We start from the raw sequence: 25,130 nt of genomic DNA, 5'->3' as shown, positions 1-25,130 counted from the left end.
AAAATATACTTATTACAAGGAGAAAAATATTTGATGGAATTAATTAACTGAAATTCTGGTGGAAAATGAATAAATCTAAAATTCTAATTAAATCTACTAGATTTCTAGTTAAATTTACTCTAAAATTCTAGTTAAAATAATCAACATTTAAAATTTCCTTGGTTAAATCTACTAGAATTTTAATAGATTTAACCAGAAAATAGTAAAGTTAATCAGAATTCTGGGTCGTTCATTTTGTACTAGAATTCCAATTAATTCAACCAAATATTTTTTCCCGTGTAATTTTAGGAAAACTCGTTATTATGTACTCAAAACATTAATTTTTTTTTTTAATATTACAACACCTATCGAAGAAACGACTTTATATAATAAACAAATCGAATTTGTTTTAATTTAATGACCTCGATTGAATATTAAATATATCATAAAGGTACGATACAACAGAAAGAATCAAGTGATGAAATCAAGAGGGATTGTACTTCTTGGTTTGTACTATTGTATGTTCCAAAAATTTCAGACGAATTTAAAAGAATTAGTAAAACCTTTAATACTAAATTAGCTTTTACTAGCTTAAATAAATTAAATAAATTAAATAATTTGATCAAGGGACATAAAGACATCCTCCCAAGAGAAAAAAGAAAAAACGTGTTGTTTATAAAATTTCATATAAATCTTGCGATGCTTCTTACATTGGACAAACTAAAAGAAAACTTAAAACTAGATTAACTGAGCATCGTAATCTAGAGACACTGGTAGTGTCTCGGCGCTAAATTACGCGCAACGACACTACCGTGGCTACTTTACGCGAGCCGGCGAGTTGCGGCAGATCGAGATTATCGGATCTCAATAAGGGCTGAACCGACCAAGTTCTAAGTGTGCTCAACCGATTGCAACCGCTCGGGATATATAATGAAAGTATTTTTATTTTTTCTCTACATGTCATATTAACCGGAATAGTAACAACCAATCAGTGATCACAGAACATCGTATTGAATTTGATCATGATTTCGATTGGGAGAATGTCGCGATTTTAGATGAAGAGCGTTTTCTTAATAAGCGTTTAATATCTGAATGCCTTCATATACTAATGCAACAAAATAGTCTAAATTTACGCTCAGATACAGAAGATGTACATCATACTTATATACAATTATTAAAAGACTTCAAATAGTTATATGGTTTCGGTTATACAAAAATTTTTGTTTATGTATTGCTCTCTAAATTTTTTGGAGTGAAATTTACACTCTAATCCTGGAGTCACTGACCAGTTCACTCTACGTGGTGGAAGTATTCACTTTAATAGAGTGAATTCTTTCACACTAAGACAAAAAGTGAAAAGTTTCACTCTTATTTTTAAAGTGAAATTGTTAATGCTCTAAACTTCACTCCAACTTAAAGTGCAGAAATCTCGCCAAATCACACCTAACGCCTTCTCAATTCTTGTTCTTGTACAAGTGCCGTTTACAATTGCCAATTATTAACTGTGTTTAATTGTTTTGGGTGTATGAACAACGTCAAGTGTTTGACAAACTCGGGAATTAATCTATCAGAGATAAGCCTGTTTATACATGTGTACCTACGTGAAATAGAAATCAAACGGATACGAACAGAGGTTAAAGTATTTCGTATAGGTACTTTAGGATAATGAAAGAAATTAATTTTTACTGAAAAGTACGTTAACAAAATGTAATGAATCAGTCGGTGTCGTTCGTACACAGTAATAAGTCCTTCTGACGAGATTTTTTATCACTTTACAATTTTCATTAGTACTAGCTAATAACTAAAAAGTGACTCACTGTGTCTGATACCAACTGGCCAACATATCAGGAACCAGTTCCTGAATTATTCATGATAATGTTTGCGATACGGTACTTTGTAATCGTGGTGAGCGTCTTTATTTTCGGGATAATTAATTATAATATTAAAGTTTTTTGATAAATTAGTTTCTATATTCTTTAATTCGACATTTTTAATATTTCCCTTCTTTTTCATTTTCCTTTTCTTTCTTTTTATTTAATTCTGGCATTGAAATTCTCGATGTAGGGGAGCTCACCATGACAGGATAACTTTTACTTTATATATGTTAGTGTGTGCTTGCTCTGAGGAAGGCTCAAAAGTAAGTCAAAACATGTAAACGCGTTTAGTGAATGAAGAAATTTCACTCTTTATAAGTGTATTATTTGCGCGATGTCTTCTGCGCCTGACTCCTAGTGCCCTTAGTCTTTCCAATTCTTTAAAATGTAATGAAATGAAATTCATGTCAATCTTTAATATGTTTGTACTCCTGTACAGATAAAGTATTTAGAGATTTCAAGCTTAGTCAAAAAATGCCTGTGACTTTATGATTAAGTTACAAAACATCCTCTCTCCAAGAAAAGTCACTCTTTTCAGAGCTGAAGAATAAATCCAAATGAAGAGTGAACAATTTCACTCTTTTGAAAAATGGAATTTCGCTCCACTTCGATTGGCGGTATTTTCATGAATATTTGAAGTGACTTTTCACTCCAAAAAAGTGAGATTTCACTCCAAGAAATTTAGAGTGACATTGTCCCTTTTTTTTTTTAAATTTTCGTAGTTGATCTGACATGTCCTTCTTAATATATTAAATGTATTAGTCATGTTTCATTCGAGTTGCGATCAACATGTGTTATTTAATTTGATACTCTTTAGTGAATACTAATTGTAATTAGTTGATCCAATATTGAAACGAATTTCTTCTATGTCTTGGGGTGAGTCACCAATTTTATTGTTAATTTGAAACTTGTTCAATAGAAATATTTATAATATAATTTTAATATTTCGAATAGATTATAACATCAAATCTGCTAATCTAATGGTGATTTTTTTCTTGGACATAAAAGGATTGATATTTTAAATTTCTTATGCTGAAGATAATTCCAAAGTGAACTGAAACGTACCTATTTTTTGGAATAAAGATTCTATTTTTTGGATTGAGGATTTAAGATTGCGTATTAATTACCACGCTGACTCTCATTCGCCCTGTTTTTTTTTTTTAGTTTTTTGTTGTTGAGTATTAAAGTTTTACTAGAATTCAGAATATATTTTGAATCAATTTGATGCCCGCGATGAGCTTCTGATAAGTTTGCAGATATATGAACTTTCGAAATACTTGAAACAATTAATTATTACTTGTGTAGGTCCTACAATGTATATTTTTCTATGTGTATATATTCTTTCCCCGTCTATTTGTCTCTTGGAGAATGTCGTAAGTGACGTACGAAACGTCGTTCGCAGAAATACGTTCGCGGAAATACTTCGTTTCTCCGTACGTTGCGGTCGTGCACACCGTCGATTTCGAGTGCATGCGATACTCATTGCACCGACAACACGAATATATCGCGACCGCATTTCATCCTCGCCGCCGCGAACCGGCGCGGCGCGGCAGCGCCGGTTTCGCACGACGAATGTATCGTTTTTCGATCACGCTACGTCTCACGAAAGGGTTTTTTCTTTTTCCCTCTTTTTTATTTTAGTACATAAAAATTCCCGCACTGTATCGCGTTACTTAACATCACGTAAAAACAAACTGCGCATGTCCCAGGTTCAACAATATTATATTTCTCGATATGGTATTCGTCAACTGGCGGAAGGACCGATTCGAGAGCGCGATCGAATCTAAACTACCGTGGGAAAACGACCGTATGTTGCAGTCACGTAACGAAGCAACAAAAAAGAGAGAAAGAGAGAGGAGAGAATTATCTCGATTTTATCGCGAGCGTTATCTCGAAGCGTTAATTCAGGCACAGCTGATGGAATCGCGTGCGATATTGCGACGGGAAATTACAAAAATACCGACGTCAATGATAAGCGAATAAAATCGCGCGTAGGATTTCGCGATTTATCGACACCGTTGGATAATATCACCGCCGAATTTTTCTCCCGGCCGTGTCACGTATCAGCCCATTGACGTCATTGTTTAAATTAATTATTAACACGGATGTGCGTACGAGCGCACTTCCACATGGAGATATGCGAAATCCGGCTCGGCAATGCAGATGTATCTCGGTAGCCAGATAATTATTCCTATCTCACACGACGGAATGATGGGTCATCGTTGATGAGCTACTACTCGGTCATGGTTATATGGCTCATATGTATGTATCTAATAAGAGGTGGGATTGCATACAATATCCGTTTGCGAAATAAACCTGCAACGTAGTATCGCGTTCCAATTTTTAACGTGAAACATCTCGGAAACAGAATCGAGTTCGGAACGGGAGTATAAAATAAACCCTTGTTGATCCACGAAGAGAATGCATACACTGGAAAAAGAGTCGGGTTGGATTAATTGGAATTCTGGTTAAAAATTGACAAATCAGAATTTTCTTGATTGAATCTATTATAATTCTAGTTGAGATAACTACAATTCTGATTGATACGATCAAAATCTTCTGGTTCGTTCATTTTTCAACTAGAAAATTTTCTCAGTGTAAAAGCAATACGTTCACGGGTGAAAATACCCTCGGTTCTTCTGTATACTTAACTATATAAATTTTAATGTAAGTAATATTAAGTAAAAATCAACTGAGAAATATTCAACACAAATGAGCCATATTCTTATCTTAGTGCTTAATAATATTTATGTGAATAATTGTACGAATTTTATAATTTTCAGTTCAAGCAAATGTCGATTATTGATGAAAACAGTACATTTACAGATGGAAATATTCTCGATTCAGTATAATTACAGCGGAAAAAGAAACTGCATTAATTGGAATTCTGGTTGAAAATGGATAATTAAAATTTTCTGATTTAATCTATTATGATTCTAGTTCAGATAACCAAAATTTTAATTAATGTAATCAGAATCTTCTGGTTTATTTATTTTCAGCAAGAAATATTTCTCAGTGTAATAATATAAATATTAATTTAGGTAACATTAAGTAAAAATTCACCGACAAGTGTTGAACAAAAATGAGGTTCAATTTAGGACTGTGTTTCAAGATCGATAAATAATCGGCGCATAATTTACTTAAAAATTACAAACTTTAACAAAAAATATTATTAGACACCAAATTCCGCTTCGATCAAATGTGATCTTCTTCATTCATTTGTGTTAATATAGATTTCTGTTGTATAAATTTAGATACTGTGTTAGGTAGTTGTGCAGAGAAATGTGACACTGAAACTTGTTGCAATATAACAAACCCAGGGACGATATCCAAAATATTCAGCAATCGATATATTCAATTTAAAACTTAATTAGCATGTTATTAATATAATATTACGTGGTTAATAATGTAATGTAATATGTTACCGCCCGCTCTACGATAATATAAATTAATGTGTAAATAATTAAGAAAGGCATGTATGTGAATGCAGATATGAGTGAATATATGAAGAATGTCAAATTTCCTCTTTCCAATCTCTAAATAAACTATTAATTATATTATTAAATGCGATTAATTATAATAATTTGTACAAATTTGTGTAATATAAATTAAATAACTATTTTTAAATATGCAATATAATATAATATTATCAATATAATAAACATCGCGTAAAATGATTAGAGATATTTTAACATTCTAACAAGCGACATCATATAAACTAAATACTAATAAAACCCCTAATATAAAAAATTCTTTAAGAATTATATCCCCCCTATATGTGTACAATATTATAAAATCTGTAAGCATAAATTATTCTGATTGACCCTGTAACATTTCGTATGTCCTTTACGAATGATCAGCGCGCAGAACTGGAGAGTGCAAAACGTCGAGAGGAAAAAAAAACTAGCGAATTACAACAGACGCGAATTCAGTGCTCACGCGTTTACTCGTTCATCCGTTAAAAATGAACTGGGATTCCATCTACAAGGGTTACATTCCACGAGCCACCTAATTCTCGTTGGACCAATTCGAGTTGGCCCTTCGCATGCACGCGCGCGCGCGAATAACCCGGTAATTGGGGCCTGCGATCAGCGACGCGCGGGAATCCAGGTCGAAAAGGGTTGAGAGTGTGGAACGGCGAGATGGTCCTCGCACTCGCAAACTTTGTCGTCCGTGGCGCGTATATATGGCTACACGTTGCTGGCCATCCTCCTGCGCGGCCGCGCTCGACGGAATTTATAGGGTCGGCTTGGCCTGGCGCAAGATTCGACCCGCTCAACCTATTTCATAACGTGCGGGAGAATGACGTCGAGGACGCCGGCGACGAAAGAAAGGATCTGGGAAATGCAGAGAGATAGAAAGAAAAAAAAGGAGAGGGGGAGAGAGAGAGAGAGAGAGAAGGGACGAATTAGCAAACAAAAGGAAAAGAATAGGCTCGACTTGAGCCTGCTTGTACGCTCCCGGCTGCCGGCTGCAATTAGCGCCTCTTTAGTTAGCCGTCCTGGACGATTCTTCTCGCCTCTCCGGATGCCAAGAACTGGTCGTGCCACGCTCTCAATCCTCTCCCGTCCTCGCCGCCGCTGTATTCTTTCGGACTTTCCTCCTTTCGGCCGGAATTTCGTCACTTTCTTCCGCGTGTCGTCGTAAAACGCTTTGTGCCCACTCTCGGGAACGCTAACGACCAGAGGGTGTCAACCATTTAATTTAGCATGACGCCATTCAGCGTCATCGTGGTCGACAAACTTCGTTTTGATAGCCTGCGGGAGATGTAATTTGGACGATTGAATCGGCTTGAAGCACAGATGTACGCGACGAGAGGATATCCTAAAGCCGATATTGGCCCTCACCGGGAAACTTTACTATCGCAACGCTTCTAAAAGAGTGAGAGAGGTGGAAGAGAAGAGAAAGAAACGTGAAAATGCTTCACATTGGCAATGATTGTATTTAGAGGTAAATTTTATACAGCGTATTAACTGTCTTTTATCAATTCTTCCAAGATTGACAATAAGCAACATAAAATATTAAAACACGGAAAGGAACCGATATCGTTGTATTAACAGCATTAGTTAGCAGTCTAATTTAAAATCTTGTTAATTTAATTGACATTACCCATTAATAAAATATTTTGTTAAAGAACACGGCACATTTGTTTTATTAAATTAACAATATTATCTTCTCACAATCAGTCTTTAGACACAATAGGGAGTTTTTGCAATATCGTTTATCTAGATACGGTGAACGCTAAGGTCGGGTTATCTTCTTCTTAACAACTAATTAAGAAATGGATAACATGACTAGCGTTCGCCGTATCTGAATTCACGTTATTGCAAAAACTTCCTAATATCTTAAACCAAAATGGGGTAACAATATCATAAATTAAATTGCAATTTAATAATATTTATGATGATAAGCATTCTAAAAAGTTGTAAATAATTTGATACTAATAAGCATCTTAAAAACTGTAAATAATTTATTATGAAAATATTACTTCTGCCAAGATTCAAACTTCCTTATATTTCATGATGGATGTCTCAATTTGACCTGAGAGCTGTAATGATATTTTTCGCAATAAATTATTATCTACAGTTCTTCAAGATGTTTATTAGTATGAAATTATATACAGATTTTTAAGATGCTTATTAGCATCACTATATTATATTGTTTGGCAATTAAATTTGTGACATTACTACTCCGGTTTAATTTAAGATTGCATTTAAAGGCACCGAAATGTTATTTAAGCATTAAGATTTAGCTCAAGCCGATAAGACCTTTTCATTATTTATTATGTATATATAGGATTTTATGAGACATTATTTAATAAGATTATTTTCAATTAGATCACTGCCGGTTAATGTTTAATACATTATTTTTTCATACATAACTTAACCAGAACGGTTTGTTTTCGATTTACTGAGAAATCAGTACTATGACTACCGCTGCAATTTCCACAAGTATTCATTGTTTATAACATGTGTACAACATAATAATATGTTATTAATATGTCAATAAATTAATATTTTTATAATATACAAATGTAATAAATCATACAAGTATTTATAATAATTAAATTATCTGTATAGGTATCCATAATATGATATCGTTTTATTGAAACTGATATGTAAATATAGTATATATTCTATCAGGGTATTTGATATATATATCAAATTTTAATATAAATTCTATATAACGTAATTATGTTTATTAAATTTTATAATTATATGTTGTATTTACAGCACAAACAATTCTCCGTGCCTCTTTAAAACTGTAATTTATATTTCTTACTCTCGTTTGAAAGATTCCTGAGAAAAATAACGATTCGAACGTATATTCCGCTATTCCAATAAAAATGTTTCGATTACCTATTCGTTCATCCATTAAAAATGAACCGGGATTACAGCTTCGATTGTTTGATAGACATGAGGTAGAGAGACTGCCCAAGGAAAATAAGAATGTCAATTTGACGTCATATTGACCAATTATTGACCGAATTTATGTTATTTGTTTGACACAGTTCGATCAATATGATATTTTGGATTTTTTGTTCTCATTGGGGTAAAAAGACAGACGGAAAGATAAAAATTGCGAGACTTACTTTCGCGGAGGGTCACCATGTAATAGGACGCCTGGCTGGGCTTGCTACGTCCTAAAGCATTTATCGCCGCCACTCGGAAGCTGTACACCGTGAACGGCCTCAGGTTCTCGACAGTGTAGAACGTGTCGTTGTGCGGTGTTATGATCTCCTTCGTCGCGTTCCACGGGCCGTCCTCGTCGATGCTGAAAATAACAAATGCGCCACGTTATGATATTTGCAATTCAACCGTTCGCCACGTGACTGAAAGTCACACGCGATGCTATCGTCGTCACATGAACGCTCACAATGCGGAGAACTTCAAAATCGCTGTGAAAAATCGTATACGAGTTGATCAATCTAATATTCTTGTCAATATTCTCTAGTATACCTTTTTCTCCTCCCTTTTTTACATGATTTGTGAGAAAGTGTCTGAAGACGGAGGTCGTATATCGATATTTTGAAAGGCTCAATATGATAATATGCGTCTATAACCTGCCTCATAAAGTTACACGAAACTCTCCTATAAATTGCGTTAAGAAAATGTTTCAGGAGATGATTGGTTAGAGAATTTTACTTTTTCTCTCTCTCTCTCTCTCTCTCTCTCTCTCTTTACAATGTGAAGAAGAGAAAATTTTTGTGAAAGATATTCAAATTGCAAATGCGCAATTCTTGAGACACAACGTCGCTTTTAGAATGCAATCCTGTATTAATGGTATGTTGAAAAAAGTATAGAAAAAAAGTAATCTTAAAATTGGCGATTAACAGATACTGGTATGTCAGAATTTATTGACACATTGTGACTGCTTTGGGGATACTGTGAGTTCTTTACAAACAAATGAAGCTGACAAATAAATGAACTGAGAAAATCCAGACACGATAAATGACTTCCAAGAATACTTTCAAAATTCACACGATAGGGTCGATCAGGAATTTTCCGCGTCATGTAAAAGCCTGAAAAGCTAAGCGATTAGATAGCGAATTTCGTATCGCAGTTTCGGCGTTTTTCGTGCTTTGCCTGAGGTGAATACGGAGTGGCCGCAATGCTGATATGGCGCGACTTTTTACTATAATTTAAGTATCTCGACAACATTAAGTTCATGAAATTTTAACATCGTCGACATTATTTTCTCAACTCATTTTCTCATCAGAATTTTAAAAAACGCGAGCATGTTTGCATATATGATAAGACTAAAGATATGTATTCAAGAAGCTATACAATAATTTTATCTGTATTATAAAACAATCTTCATCAAAAATATAATATGATGTAAGACACAGATAGGTATATTATTTCTAATATACATATAACAATTGAATAAATATATACTTAGAGATTATTGAAGCCTTGAAATCATCTAAGAAACATTTTAAACACGTTTTTAAAATATCTAAAATCCCTATTTATGACGACTTTTTGAAACATTTAAGGTATTTTTAAGACTTTTTATTCGGAATTTTGTGTGCAATTTTGGTAATACTAAATAAAAAAAAGAGAGGAATTAAAAATTGATAAATAGGTAGTCAATAATTTTCTATCTATAGGTATTTTTATTATCAATATCTATACATTTACTATGATTATGAATTTAATAGCGACAATTTGATGTGCATCTATGTATTTCAATATCTATTCGTCGAATATTTTATTTTTTAGAAATTTATACGATTGATTCATAATTTAATATTAATTTACGATTTATCATAATTAGTTTATAATTAGCAGATAATATTCATTTTATGATTTATCATTATCCAATATTAATAATTTCAAAAATATATATTCATATGTATCTATAATGCATTATATTTACCACACGATATAATATTTGATTTTTATTTAACCCGAACATGCTATTGATAATGAATGACACGGTATTGCTATTAATACGTAAATTTTGTCTACAAAATATAGGCCAATCTTAATTAATGTAATACAAGTTTTTCATACATTTCATATTTTTAATAACATTTATAATCTAAATTTATGTAAACACAAATAACCTTAATTATTAATTTAAAAGGAGGGAAAGAATAAGTACATTAGTCAAATTTAATTTTGATATGTAGTTCGATTGTTTGTTCTTATATACTTAAACGAAATATATAATAAATAAGATGTGCAGAGTGTAATTGAAATAACGCCCATTAATCATATAGTACTATTCCTAATAAAAAACTGAGACGAAAAGTCCTCTACCATTTTGAAATTTTCGTAATATTTTTTTTTAGCTACTCAATGAGCAGAATGTCTAAAATCTCGACGTAGACAGCTTTAAGATATCTTTAAGAGTATTTTAACAAAAATCTTTGAAATATTTCACAAAGAACACGGAAAGATATCTTAAAATTGTTCTATACATCGATTTTATCGATGTATACATCTGTTTATTTGGCAATATTTAGAAATTAATATCTCCTTAACTATTGCCAAATGGTAGAGGATTTTTCGACTTAGTTTTGTATTAGAAATAACACTTAGTAAATTAGTAGGCGTTACATTTCAGTTACATCTTGTATAATAAATAATATGTATGTATAATAAATATAATACATATATATTAGGTGTTGAACTTAATTCCTGCCACTCGCTTAATTTAAAACAATATTCCACACCTTTAAAAAATCTAAAAAAGAATTTTTGTAATGTAATATGCTAAAAAGTTTGACACACTTTTTAGCATATTACATTAAAAAAATTTTTTTTAGATTTTTTAGAGGTGTGGAACATTGTGTTAAATTAAGCGAGCGGCAGGAATTAAGTTCAACACCTAATATAATAAATTTGGATAATACAAAATTGCTTGCAAATTGAATCATTACTTATCACGTTCTCTGTATACTTATAATGATCATCAAAGGGTCAGTATTATAATAAATTGATATCATTTAACGAAAGAATTTTTAAAAGCTTTTCTTCGCTTGTCCTACCTTTTAAAATTTAATAACATGGCAAATTGGATCCCTCTAATTGAACCACTGAAGGCACAGCTTAGCGCTCAATGCTTGTGAACGTAAAATTTACGTATCAATAATGTTCAAGAGTTAAAGCTGCCCGAAAGTATATAATATCTCAGTACCTAACACTTTAATTGCCATGTTATTAATTTTCACAAACGCCTCATCATCCATTTATGAATGATGGTTTTAATTACCCGATTAAAAATAATTTTACTAAATATTTAAAATATTGAGGAAATAATGTAAATTATATTAATCAGTATATTAAACAATATGATATTATTATAATATTAATTGTTGCAAAAATGAGTATTATTAAATACAAAGACCCGCTTGATCCAAAAATAAGATTGTTTCTCTTAATTGATAAAATTATTTCAAATCATTACATTATTTAAAAATTAGGAAAATACCCTGGAGTCATCAGAACCCATAAAACGTTTCAGTTACGGGTAAGGTAGGTGGGGACAAGTACGCGCATTTATTGCGTCGTAGCAGTCTCAAACAATCTATGGCTGAAATTTCGTTTCATCGAGCACGCTTCGCAAGTTCCGCGATGTCGCGATATCGATCGCAGTTCGTTCTGAATCAATCAATCGCGAGTGATATCGTTGCGGTGCTTCGAAAAAGGTATCTATCTCAATTCGCGCGATCAGCATCGACGATAGTTCGTCGGATCAACGTCAGTTGGCAGCGGCCCGTCGATATAGCGAGTAACCGGGAGTGCCGAATAAATCTGTTTTGGTGTATCAATTAATTAGCGATTGTGATCGAATGGCACCTCTGTGATCTGTAATCTATACTATATCTCGCCGGATCATCGGAATTATCCCTCAGGATAATTCCGATACAACGCGTCGCGGCTGCGTCGAAGAACGCATAGAATCGCCATGTTCGGTCATGTTGGTAAGGAGAAGGTTCTCTATCACTGCTTCTTCACGGCATTTGGTGAGTAATTGGTTAGCTTCTTGGAGTTTTTTGTTTCATGTCGCAAAATCGTATATTGTAGGAATATAATTTGTCGATTAGGAATTCTGCGATTGATGAACGCTCCTAATCGACACATTATGAAAAAACCGTAATCAACACCGATAATCCGCCAGATCGACGCCTGTCGCTTGCGAGTAGTCGAGAGAGAGAGAGAGAGAGAGAGAGAATGTCGAATAAATTTAACAATCATGTGGTGTGATTATAATCGAATAGTGTTTCTGTGACGATTGTGATAGATATTCAATTGAATTGTCGACCTTTGAGTTAATTTTTTTGTCAATATATCGCATTGCGGCTGTTGTGAAGTGTTGTCGCATCATCATGTTGGAGAAGGTTCGCAATTGTTGCTTCCTCACGACAAGTATTGATTTTATTTATTGATCTAATTGTGAGCTACATTCAGTTTCCCACCCGAATGAGTGTTCTCTATGTATATAATGTATATGTCATTGGCTGCGGTCAGCAGAAAATGTAGCTTTGAACAACTATTTATTCTTTAATATGATTAATTATACATGTAGATCCATACTGTTAAATTCATGTCAAATCGAGTGTCAAATTATGAAATTATATCTAATTGGAGTTATGTTCAATTGTTTATATCCAGCTCAATAGGTGTTGTTTTTATAGATCACTCCCAATATGTCGTTAATTCAACTAGAATAATGAAGTTAACGTTTAAAACTAAAAAAATTGACTCAGATTTAGTTTATTACTTTCTAATTACATACGTTAATATGGATGATCTTTACTTTGAAACTAACTACAGAAATAGATTGATTTACATTTTGAAATGGAAGTTAAAAATAACAAAATGATATTTAATTCAAGAGATTACCATTGCTCCTTTGATATCTAACGGTACAACAAGAAACTAATATTAATGATAACAATAATAATAACGATAATAAGAATAATTTTATTGAGTACACGGTTAACATTGAAAAGCAGAAGCAGATACACAATAATATTTAATATTAAAGTACCAGTTACACACGCAATAGACAGGGCGACAGCTAAATTGCTGATTCGAAGCTATGTACATATGTATACATAAATCACAAAGTAAGGGCAAGAAGCAATCATATTAAAAAATTTTTCAACACAGTTGCAAAGCTGCTTTTCCTATTGAACGCAGCCATTTTATCCTTGTTTAATATTTGATGAACAACAAAAATAAAAATGAATACATGCTGTTAAATTCTTAATGTCAAATTGGAGTTATTTTTAATCACTCCTATAAATCATCATTGCTCTTACTTAATATATCATTAATTTGACTAAAACAATAGAGTGGAACAATTAAACTCAAGAAAATGTATATGTAATAATGTGGCTCAATAAAAATAAATCAATAGAAATAAAATAGAAGGGCTACGAGCCAAAACAATAACTTTTAATAATCAAATAACAAACATATATTTCAACAACGATCGTGTCATTTTCAATGTACAAATAAACATAAACTTAAATTTGAACGAGTGACATTATTACACCTAAGCAATTACGAAAGAAATAGGAAATTAACATGATTTGAATTCTCTTGGACGAAGAGAAATCTCTCTCATAAAAATTGTTGCCAATGGTAGTACGTAATTGAGTCATACATTGTAATCATTAGGTGAAGTTGCAGATATTAATCAAGAAATCTTAAACTGAGTCATACTGTTCACTCTAATGGTGTCAATTAATAATCGTAGTCAGATATTTAACGCCAACAACATATATATAGATAGGCAAAATGCGAAAGAGGTTCAAGATGCTTCGCTGTACTAAGACATTGTGAAATGAAAAATTCAAGAAAATGTGTTAAATTTAACTTAAATTTAGTCATTTACTATTGAAATGTATACGTACGTTAATATGGACGATGTTTACTTTGAAACTAAGCGCAGAAGTAGATTAATTTACATTTTGGCACACATGGAAGTTAAGACTAACAAAATGTTATTTAACTTAAGAGATTAGGTTACCATTACTCTTTCTCCATATCTAACAATGTGAGTGACACTCGGGAGAGAATCTGAACATACTCCTTGATGACTTCTCGAAATTTCCGTTCTTCGTCAAGAAATTAACTGTGTCAACTGTGAGGACAACGTGTCAAAGGAAGACTCTCTGATTGACGATTAGAAACGAATCATGATCGATATCGACGATAATCCATCGGATTGTTGCCCGTCGGCAACGACCCGTCATTCATGGATAACCGAGAGTGCCGAATAAATCTAACGAGCAATATCGTTTTGGTGTGTCAATTAATCAGTGATTGTAATCGAATGGTTTTTCTGTGATGGATATGTTTGCTAGATTGCCTCAGAGATGATGCTGGGATTTTGCCATTACAACGCATTGCGTTTGTCTCGAAGAAAATTGAGGAGTGTCGTCGAATCGGATAAAGAAAAGGCAAGTTAGATAAGGAGAAGGTTCGTAATCTTTGCTTCTTCGGGGTTCGGTGAGTGTCTATATCGAATAGCTTTTTGGCATTTTTTGTTCCGCGTAGCGTAAGGGTCGTGACACACAAAAAACTGAAGCAGTAACGGGCTTTCTATAATAAACCATTACCTAAGCTTTAAGTCTTAAGCCGTAAGAAATTGGCCATAGTCGATTATTCTTCTCATATTCGATTGTGGCTGGTCAATTTCTTGCGACTTAAGACTTAAAGCTTAAGTAACGACTTACTGTAGAGTGTGCGTAAGATGTAAGCAGTAAAGAAATCAACATGTTGGATTTACTATTACTTACGTTATGGCTTTACGGTCTCTATTGTGATTGGTCAATTCGCTTACTGCTTACGTTTTACTGGAGACCCTTTAATAAGAGTCTAAACATAAGAAAGCCACTTTTGATTGGTCCGCCATGTTTTAACAATTCTTGAAAGAGAAAAAGATAGAGAGAAATGAGAAGAAAAAGATAGAACAGAATGAGACAGAGAAAGCAATAGTAAATAGATAGAGAAAGAAATGGTAAATAAGAAATAAGAAGTATGTCCTTCTCTCTCGTAGATTTTTATTAAAACTACTATCCTGTATAAAACTGTAGCTTGTATCCAAACTCTTACTACATTTTACTAAAATTTTTGTGTGTGCCATGGCCTTATAATTATTTATACTAGCCGTAACCATATCCCGTATATCGTAATCGAGTATTCCCCTCTCACTCGACTGTAAGAGAAGACTACTTGACTGTGATTAGCCAATTCTTATAGATTACGGCCACAGTATGAGTTAATGTTCCTTGAGTCCCGAAACACATAATAAGTGTACACAATAAAAAACATTTTGTATTTTATTTGTGTTAGAAACGATCCACTCAAATCCTTGTTAAAATTTTGTGTGGAATTTTTAACATATCCACAAGTTTTAATTTAACATATAATATGATTGTGTTATTTGAATATTTTGTGTTAAATTAAAATTTAACATTCTCAGTGTTAAAATAACACAATTTATAGGTAAGTAAATAAATAACATAAAAATAATGTAGTTTTAAAACATAAATTCTAAGAATAAATGAATAAAATGTGTGTGTTGATTTAATTTAATACAATGATAATAATAACAAAATGTCTAACTGGGCGTTAGGAGTCAGCGTCGGATATAATATTGCGCAAAGCTAACTACTAATACCTATTCATAAATCAAAAATTCAATTTTGTTGCGTCTCGCACAATCATAGTCCGACCTCCAGATATGTAATCGCAGATTTAATTTAATATATTATAAATGTGTTAATTTTATTAAAGAAATATGTTCTGTAACAATTACATATTTTATATGTAAAAAGGTACAGATATTTTGTGTTATTTCCTCTTTGTAACAGTAAATATGTTAAATCTATATGTTGCATATGTTAAATATCATAGAGGCATGATCTAAACTACAAATGTAAAAATAACATCTAATTTTAGTTAAATTTAACATTATAAATGTGTCAATTTGACATAAAATTTGTTTTTAAATTGTATCAAAGTATTGCTTGCTTCTTGTGTTAATTTTTTACATAATATTTATGTTATTAACATATTCATCTTATGTTAAATTAATACAAAAATTTGAGTGGACCATTTGAGACATGTGAAATGTGTTAAATTTAACACATTTTTTTACTGTGTAGTATGCTTTAAACTGTAAAAATTTAACCAATCATAATCGATTATTCTTCTCACATTCGACTGTAATTGGTCAATATCTTACGGCTTAAAGCTTACTACAGCTATCGTATTTCGGGATTAATCCGGCAAACTGCAAGGATAACATAACGTATACCGACTCACGTACCTACTATGGCTGTGCAGGAGCGGTGCTAGGTCATTTGGCGCCACCCCCGCACATTTTAAATTACATGTATGATAAATTATATGTTATCAATTATATTATTTCAAATCCAAAACCCGCGGACATTTTGAGGACCCTTTTTTATATAATACGAAGGTGTCCGAAGAAAACAAGACGAATTTATCTCCTAGAGACAAAAATATCACCAAACATTGCATATGCCTTTACTATTGCAATAATTACTACTTGTGTAAAATATTTGTTAAATATTTTTTCAAAAAATTATTAACCTCTTATTTTGGAAAATTAATCAAAAAGAGAGAGAGAGAGAGAGAGAGAGAGAGAGAGAGAGAGAGAGAGAGAGAGAGAGAGAGTGAGAGAGAGAGAGAGAGAGAGAGAGAGAGAGAGAGAGAGAGAGAGAGAGAGACATTTGACTGTTCGCCAGTCACGCGTACATCTCTACTACGCAAGTCGTGGATCTATCATTTAAAAAGAACGGCAGATATTTATATAAAAGATTTATATAAAAGAAGAAAAAAAAGGAAGACTATTAAGATAAAAAAATATTGCGAAAATCGAAAGATATATACAAATATACACTTCGTGTTACTAGAATTGATATATTTCTTTTTTCAGAATACATAAAAGGATTAGAAATCACAACTATTTGTCCTATAATGTTGCTGTTTGATGGTTGTGGATGGATGTTGGATTTCACTTAAGTTGAAATGACAAGAACACTCGTAAGCACGTCTGCTATCAAAAAGACTTTATTCGCCATCTGCATAACCTGGACTCGGGCAGATGCGTCAAATTGGGATCGGCCATCGAATTTAAGGTCTTTCCAATTAGAAAGTGATCAGGAGTAAGAGGAATGAGATCATTAGGATCTGTCGACATGGGAGTTAAAGGTCGCGAATTTAGTATCGCCTCTATCTGTGTAACTAACGTATAGAATTCCTCGAATGTTAGCGATGCATTGCTTGCAACTCGTTTTGAGTGATATTTAGCGGACCTTATTCCTGCTTCCCATAAGCCTCCGAAATGCGGAGAGTAAGCCGGAATAAAGTGCCAATTGATACCTATGTCGTTGATGCACTCACTGAGGCTTGTTTGCTCCTTTATTAGGAATTGAGCTAGATCATTTAGTTCTCGATTGGCATTGACAAAGTTGGTGTCGTTATCTGAATATACGTGAGCCGGCTTGCCTCATCTAGACACGAAACGTCTGTGCTGAAATGAAGCATTCTTTGGCCAAATTGGAGACCAACTCCAAAGGTATCGTTTTTGTGGCAAAACATATGAATAGGCAAACGTAACACTTGCTCGTTTGCAACCTCCCTTTTTATCCTTTATCAGGAAAGAACCATCGTAATCAACCGCCGTGACATAAAATGGTTCGGCCACTGATACACGAGATTTAAGCAATTCGCCCATTACTGCTTGTGCTTGCTGTGGTTTGTTTCTGAAGCATTTTATGCATTCGTGAACAACCCTTTCCGCGAAATTTCTGCCACCGATTATCCGAAACTGTTCGCGTATGGATGCTAACAGTGCTTGCGGTGGTGCGTGCATCAGTCGTATATGCTCTTCCAGAAGAAGTAGTTTAGTAAAACGATGCTTCGCTAACAGAACTATGGGATGCTTCTTATCATTAGAAAATTCTGAGTTTTTTAGCCTTCCTCCTACGCGTAAAAGACTCTTGTTATCAAAGAAAGAATTGAGAGAACTTAATTTCTTATGCGAAGAAATCGTCTCCATCTTATTGCCTTGCAACTGATTTAGAAAACATTCTTGTTGAGCTATCTTGATTAGTGTTTTTAACATTTCTCTTATTTCTATCGCTGAAAAGCTCGTTTACTTTACGCTCCATTTTATGTTTGCAATTATGCGAAAATCGCTTACAATAGGCTATCACCCGAATAATACGCCTTGTAGTTGAGATATTTTCGAATATGGACGACTCTGCTGTCTGTTCTGCAGCACGTTCCCTTTACGTCTGGCAAGTTAACTTCTGCTATAACCAATGCAGGCCATTCAGTCTCATCTTTGACTAGAAAGGACGGACCATGCCACCACAGTTCTGATGGTATTAGTCTATCTACTGATAAACCACACGAAAGACAATCTGCTGGATTCTCTGCCTGAGTCCAAATTATCCAGATGGCAGTTGATCTAAAATCTGCAGTAACACTTTTGGAGAAGATGAAGCAAGGAGTACTTGTCAGAGTTATAGCAGCGCACAAAATGGAAAAGGACCTTCCCACAATTGAAGGAAGGCACGATGGTGCTAATCAAGGAGGAAAACTTGCTCCTATGCAAATGGCGGTTGGGGCGCGTAACATCCATTCATCCAGGTCGAGACCAGGTGATTCGAGTAGTTACTGTGAAGACGTCCACGGGCACTGTACACATCACTATCGCGAAACTCTGTCCGCTCCCTGTTGAAACTAATTCTGTACCTAATTCTGTCTAACCTCGGATTATTCTACGCGAATTCGCACTTTCATTAGGTCTAAGGATGAAAATGTATTCACTTAAATACATAAGTTTATTTTGCTTCTTTCTTTTCTCTTTAAGAATTATTATGTTATAATCAGAGTTCTTTATTGTATGTATGACAATTAAGTCTCACTAGTGTTAACGCACCTAGTCACATTATTACAGTCCACTCATAAAAAAAAACACATTTTTATTTCTTTGATTGAAAGACATTCATTCAATGCCGGGAGGCATGTTTATTTCTTTATAATTACTTGCGGCGCCCTCTTCAAGTTCAATGGGTTATTAACGAGTGCGACGATCGAGGAGACAAGATGGCGAATAAAGTTTTTTTGATAGCAGACGTGCTTACGAGTGCTCTTGTCATTTCAACCTAAGTGAAATTCAGCATCCATTCACAACCATCAAACAGTTGCATAGTCCAATAATTCACGACTTTGATGTACTTTGTAATTTATTGAAAAAAATGTATTTCTATCTCATTCAGTACGATATACACAGTGTTAGACGCCCTTTAAACATGACGCCTCTCTGCCGTGCAGAACTCGTTTATCGTGTTCCGCCGCCGTCATATGAGTGCGTTTCATTTGACGCTCATATCGCTCGAGCATTATTTGTCTTTGTTGAACATTTGATAAACAGCAAGAATGAAATGGTTCCATGAGTATTACGAATGTCAAATGGAATGCATCCTGGAATTTCTCTACAGTTGATGAACAGAAGTGATTAAAATTTTCCGAAATCATTTAAGCCTGCATCAGATTACGTATTAAAGATTAAAGATTACAAAGCAGATTTCAACCGCGGCGATCGAATAACTTTGATCCACTTTGTTCTGATCGAGTTCGAATTTCCAACTCGCCATCCTTAATCCTCAAAGAAGTGGAGAGAAAGAAAAGTCGCGGAAAATCTAGCCGCGACTTTTCAAAGCCGGAAATTATTATGGCCCCCCCACGGGACGTGTGCACCAAGTGCACATAATTCTCGTAGACTAATTAGCGGTCGAAGACGTGGCGCGCGCGACAGGGAAGGGAGATTTTATCGTCTTCAAATTGCATATCTGCATTTTGCTGTAATTAATATAGATTATTAATCGTTGCGCGATCTGTTACGGGAAAGTTTCCTGCGCAGCTGCGGTTCGAATAATTGCCAACAGTTTGCATTTGCGCGGGTCTCTCGATCCGCTCTCTACATACCGATATTGTGCGTGTATACGTGCCTTGCCACATATACACACGCGTTACCCCCTCCACGAACACGTAATGAATTTGTCACGTTACAGCGAACTGCGGTATCTTTCGGTACGCTGCGATGTTAATTTTCAAAGTAGTTTACGGGGCCCCTTATTTTTCGTCGGCGATGAGACGCTATTTATTCATGGTTTATCCACGAGATACATCTTTCTCGTATAAAAGTAACGTACCTCTCAGTTTCATAGCCACGGGGAAAGAAAGACCCGTTCGATTTTCTTCGTCCGCGGGGAGAAATGTACGGGTATCGTGTCTCCTTCGCTGCGCTCCGCGACTCCTGGAATTTTTTATCGGTCTATCGCGCTCGATAACGAGAGTTTCCGTATTTAAACGTTAAATACACGACGAGGAGAAACACTTGATAACGTGAACCGTGAGCGCACTGCGAATTACCACGGGGAAATGAAGAATGAAGAATAAACGTTATACATACGCGACATTCGCGTATCTATACTCTCGCCGTTCTCGTATTAACACGTACGCATATTTGCGTACATTCTCTTGCCTGCACTATATGTTCAACACATCCCGCCTGTAGAACACAATCAATTTACCGCTGACAAACCCCCATTGCCAATTTGCCGCTGCGAGATAAGGGAATGATCCGGCAATTAAATGTAAAAATGACCTGTCGCCCTGCGGTTTTTTATTTGCGCTATTTTTACGCTCGAAAGCTCGACGTGGAAAAAGCAATCGACGACTTGTATCCAATTAGCGCAATTCGCGTCATCGCATTCTGCGGCAAATTCGTTTGAATTTTCGATATGCCAGATACATTTTACACAAAAATTTACAGAGCCTATAGGTGTGCCTGCCGCGGTGAGACGGTCGGAGGTATCGATCCGAGCGAGAAAAGAACGACATTCGCATTTGTACGGTTTTTTTTCCCCGCTTTTGCCGGGAATTAGATTAAAAGCTTCGAAAAAGCTTTCTCACAAACGGCGCTTTATTCACTTTCAGAAGGCCGCACTTAAGCAAACGTCGTCGCAAAGACTTAATTCGGTCGCGTGGACGAATGCATGCGGCATATTAAGTTTCTCTATCGTCCAGAGAGGAACAACTTTCTTATTAGGACTCGTCTCTCGGAGGTAATTGATTGTTTCAGTTCTTCCGCCTTGATTTTTCTCCGTCGCTGTGGCGCGGAGGAAAGAAACTCGGCGCTCTCTCTCTACTTACCTCACGGCAGAAGCGTATTTTCAAGAAACTCGAGACAATTAATTATTCGCTCGTTCACGAATGAAAAACAATTCCATGATTTCTTTCGACTTCCCCGCGATCGTACTTTCGATACGCAAATGAAGATGCACTTCGTAAGGCGGTCCCCTCGACGCGCCAACTTTTCAATTCCGCAACTTTTGCCACACGGAAGACGACGCATAAATTATTAACGAATAAATGCATGCGAATCCACGAAACGTAATTCGTATAAATTATCAATAATTCCCATCCTTTGAACTTCTGCATTAAAACCTCTTTTCAAAATCAATTTTTCCTCGGCAAAGATATCAAGAAAAGTCGTGTTACTGTATTAATATGCGATATATAAATATACAATTCGGATTTTGATATTCAGATTGCCAAAAGTGTCTTATTTTCATGACTTATTCAAATCATCAATTATACACAAAAATTATACATGTTTAATTTATATTCCACGTATTTCCATCAAAGAGACACAAATATAGCTGGACAAAATATTAAATTTTGATAAATACTTGTTTAAATAGATCTAAGTATATATTTACATTTAGTAAATACTTACTAAATATATATTTATTTGATTCAAAAATCATTAATTCTTTATTTGACTATTATGTTTTATTGAATAAATATTTATCTACTGTAAGTGAATATTTACTTGATATTATTCAAAGAAATATGTATTAAGGTTTAGTAATTTTTGTTCAGTGTACGTTAGAAGTATGCTCGGTGTAGGTGTATAACTTTCCGATGTTAGTTTTCTGTGTGAACTTTAACCGGCATATTAATGCGAAAAAAGATGCATACAATAACACAGGACAGGATAGAATTCATTGTCGGATGGCATAAAAGGGGGCTCGTGAGGATTGCGATGGAACAATGAAAAACTTTAGTTTTGGGAAACCTAAATCCATCTCCGACACGAGAAGAAAGAGCCTATCAAAACTTTCGGACCAGGTCTTTCATAATTCCGGTCTATTGTACGTATGCCAGTATGATCCCGATAAATCCCCAATGTTCGGTGGATTCTAGCCGAACCAACGCGCACATTTTTAGATACGTGTTGATATGCGTTTCGCTCATAATATCCAACTGTCGAACAAACTGAATCCCGCTTGCATCCAACAGCGACGGCAGTGACGACGACGGCCGGTGACGAAAATCAAATTTTTGGCAATTCTTTCGAACGGATTATTTGGCGAAATTCCGCTCACGCTCCGCAAATATTTAAGTCTCGTACAAAAAAATACGCTCGAGACTTTTCTCCCCCGCGTGGGAATTTTCAAAGAAAGAGGGAAGTAGAGAGAGAGAGAGAGAGAGACAGACGATAGCCGCCACTCGTTTTCGAGAAATTACTGTTTATTATCTTTTTAAGATTTATCGCATCGTCAGTCGCAAGATGAGTTGAGAACTTTGATAACAAAAGTTGATAATAAAGTTTCGCCAAAGTTCGCTGTATAAAAAAAAAAAATAAGAAAGAAAGAGAAAAAGAAGTTCGCGGAGAGCCACCGCGGAAAAATGGAAGCATCTTAGAAAGCCGCGGTGCACACTCCATAATAATTGATTTCTCGCATTCGAGCGCGTCGTAATATATACGCTAAAAGAATTGATGTATCGTCTCGATAAATCAATTCCCAACCCATTCCCGTCCGTTCGTCCGTCCAGATTGTCGGAGATGCTCCTCCGTGATCCACCTGTCGTCGTAGGATATAGGAAACGTTGCGCACACACCAAAAGGGGTAGTGGAATACCGTTTTCCCAATCGTATCGTATTGTGCCGTGTGTCACGTACTTTATAGGTCCGATTGCGATCGGTTGCACGCGGTGGTCCGTCTTTTTCCTCTTTCCCTCCTCTCTGTCCTTCTTTTGCCACGTCCTCGTTGTAATAAAGTATATTTCATCGACCGACAAATGTAAGATGGATGACCCACCTCAATTACAACGATCATGGCGATTGCGTTACAGTATAAATCTGCAAGATACGCCGTAGCTGTCACCACACGTCATCGTGCGACATCAATTTTCTTGTTGCGCGAAAATACTGAATTGGAAGTCGAAGATGAAAGCCCGTTCAAGCGAAATATACGATTCCTTTGCACAAAGCGCGGATGCACGCCGTTGTGTTGTATGAGCGGTGCGTTCTGGTAAATTTGACAGCTAAATTACATTACACGCTACGCTGCGCGCGAATATTATCCGATATGTTGGCAATTAACTATATTAGCGTAGCTTCCTGACGTCTTATGCATTCTGATGTTACAAATCAAATCACCTTTTCATACAGTAATAAACAAACGTCGAGCTTTTAAATTGTAGTTTTTAACTTGAAAGTTTAATGTTTCAACATTTGTAGCTTTTATAGAAAAACTTTATGCAATAAGGAATAACGGTGTATTTGCAGAGCAATAAAAAAAAGTAATAAGTAAAAAACCGAGCAAATAGAGTGTACGTTTAAAAATCAATTTACATATTTCGACACGAACATTGAATTAAACAGACTTAACTCAATGTTCGTGTTGAAATAAATTATTTTTTAAACGTACACCACATTTGCTCGTTACTTTTTTATCGTAGTACTATTTTTCTTTTGCTTTGCAAATGCGAACTATTATTCTATATTGTTAAAATTATGTAAATGTATAAAGGCTTTGATTCACAAATGAAATGTATTGAGTCCTCAAGTAATTTTTTTTTCTTTTGTTGCTTACACAATTTTACTTTCTTCGCGATAAACGTCGACATGGCGTCTCCTTTCGAAAATAATAGGAAAGAAGGAGATAACGCAATTAATCTGTTATAAATACTCGGACATTTTTCGATTGTATACTCGCAATCAGTACGACAGAAAGAACAAAGCTCAGCAAAAAAGAAGCGAAGATTAAACGGAGGAATCCTGCAGGAAATAACGATTCGCTAATGACATATTATCCTCACATTACGTCACCGTTACATTTTTATTGTCATGATTCACGCCGCGAAGTCGAAAAGCATTGATCGGCTTCGACAATCGCGCGACTCGACTGATAAAAATAAAATGTTAACAAATCAGATTTAGTATTTTTTTAACGAATTTTTTTACGATTTTTGAATTTCGACCGGATTCCATTCATCGCGCGCCGCTTGAGCGACGTGTAATTTATCGCCCGTGATACGAAATGCGATCGGGTCGGCCCAGTTTTCTTCGCCGCTTGTATGCACATACATATTTCCGCCGGGCCGCGCATATGCATTCGGTGTATCGCGTACGTTACATTACGTGTATGCGTGTGCACGCTCTAGGAGATGCACGCAGAATAAATTGCATGAAACGTCGAGTGAAACGTTGTGTATTCTTGTGATGAATAATTTCGGATTAATTCACCGTACGCACCTCATTGCTGCAAACGAGACGAAACGTCGCCGATCGTAATTAAATGTTATTTTTACATCGACGAGATACGACACTGCTATTCGAAATTGCGTAATTATATATATACATATATATATTAAATATTTTTTTTAATTATGTGTATGTGTGTGTGTGTGTGTG

General features: G+C 34.9%; 1 protein-coding gene across 3 annotated transcripts in view; it reads right to left on the bottom strand.

Moving 5' to 3' along the window:
- The window catches only part of LOC108770135 (Protein tyrosine phosphatase 99A), a 230,540-nt gene that overhangs the window by 31,904 nt on the left and 173,506 nt on the right, over positions 1 to 25,130 (bottom strand). For all 3 annotated transcript variants that reach the window (XM_018521487.1, XM_018521504.1, XM_018521494.1), the window contains exon 3: positions 8,446 to 8,627. In XM_018521487.1, the coding sequence (XP_018376989.1) occupies positions 8,446 to 8,627 (182 nt within the window). The remainder of the gene's footprint in view (positions 1 to 8,445; positions 8,628 to 25,130) is intronic.

This window comes from Trachymyrmex cornetzi, unplaced genomic scaffold (genome assembly GCF_001594075.2).
Source record: "Trachymyrmex cornetzi isolate Tcor2-1 unplaced genomic scaffold, Tcor1.1 scaffold123, whole genome shotgun sequence".
NCBI classification, from domain to species: domain Eukaryota; kingdom Metazoa; phylum Arthropoda; class Insecta; order Hymenoptera; family Formicidae; genus Trachymyrmex; species Trachymyrmex cornetzi.
Note: the sequence above shows the minus strand (reverse complement) of the source record. Positions and strands in the feature narration are given on the sequence as shown.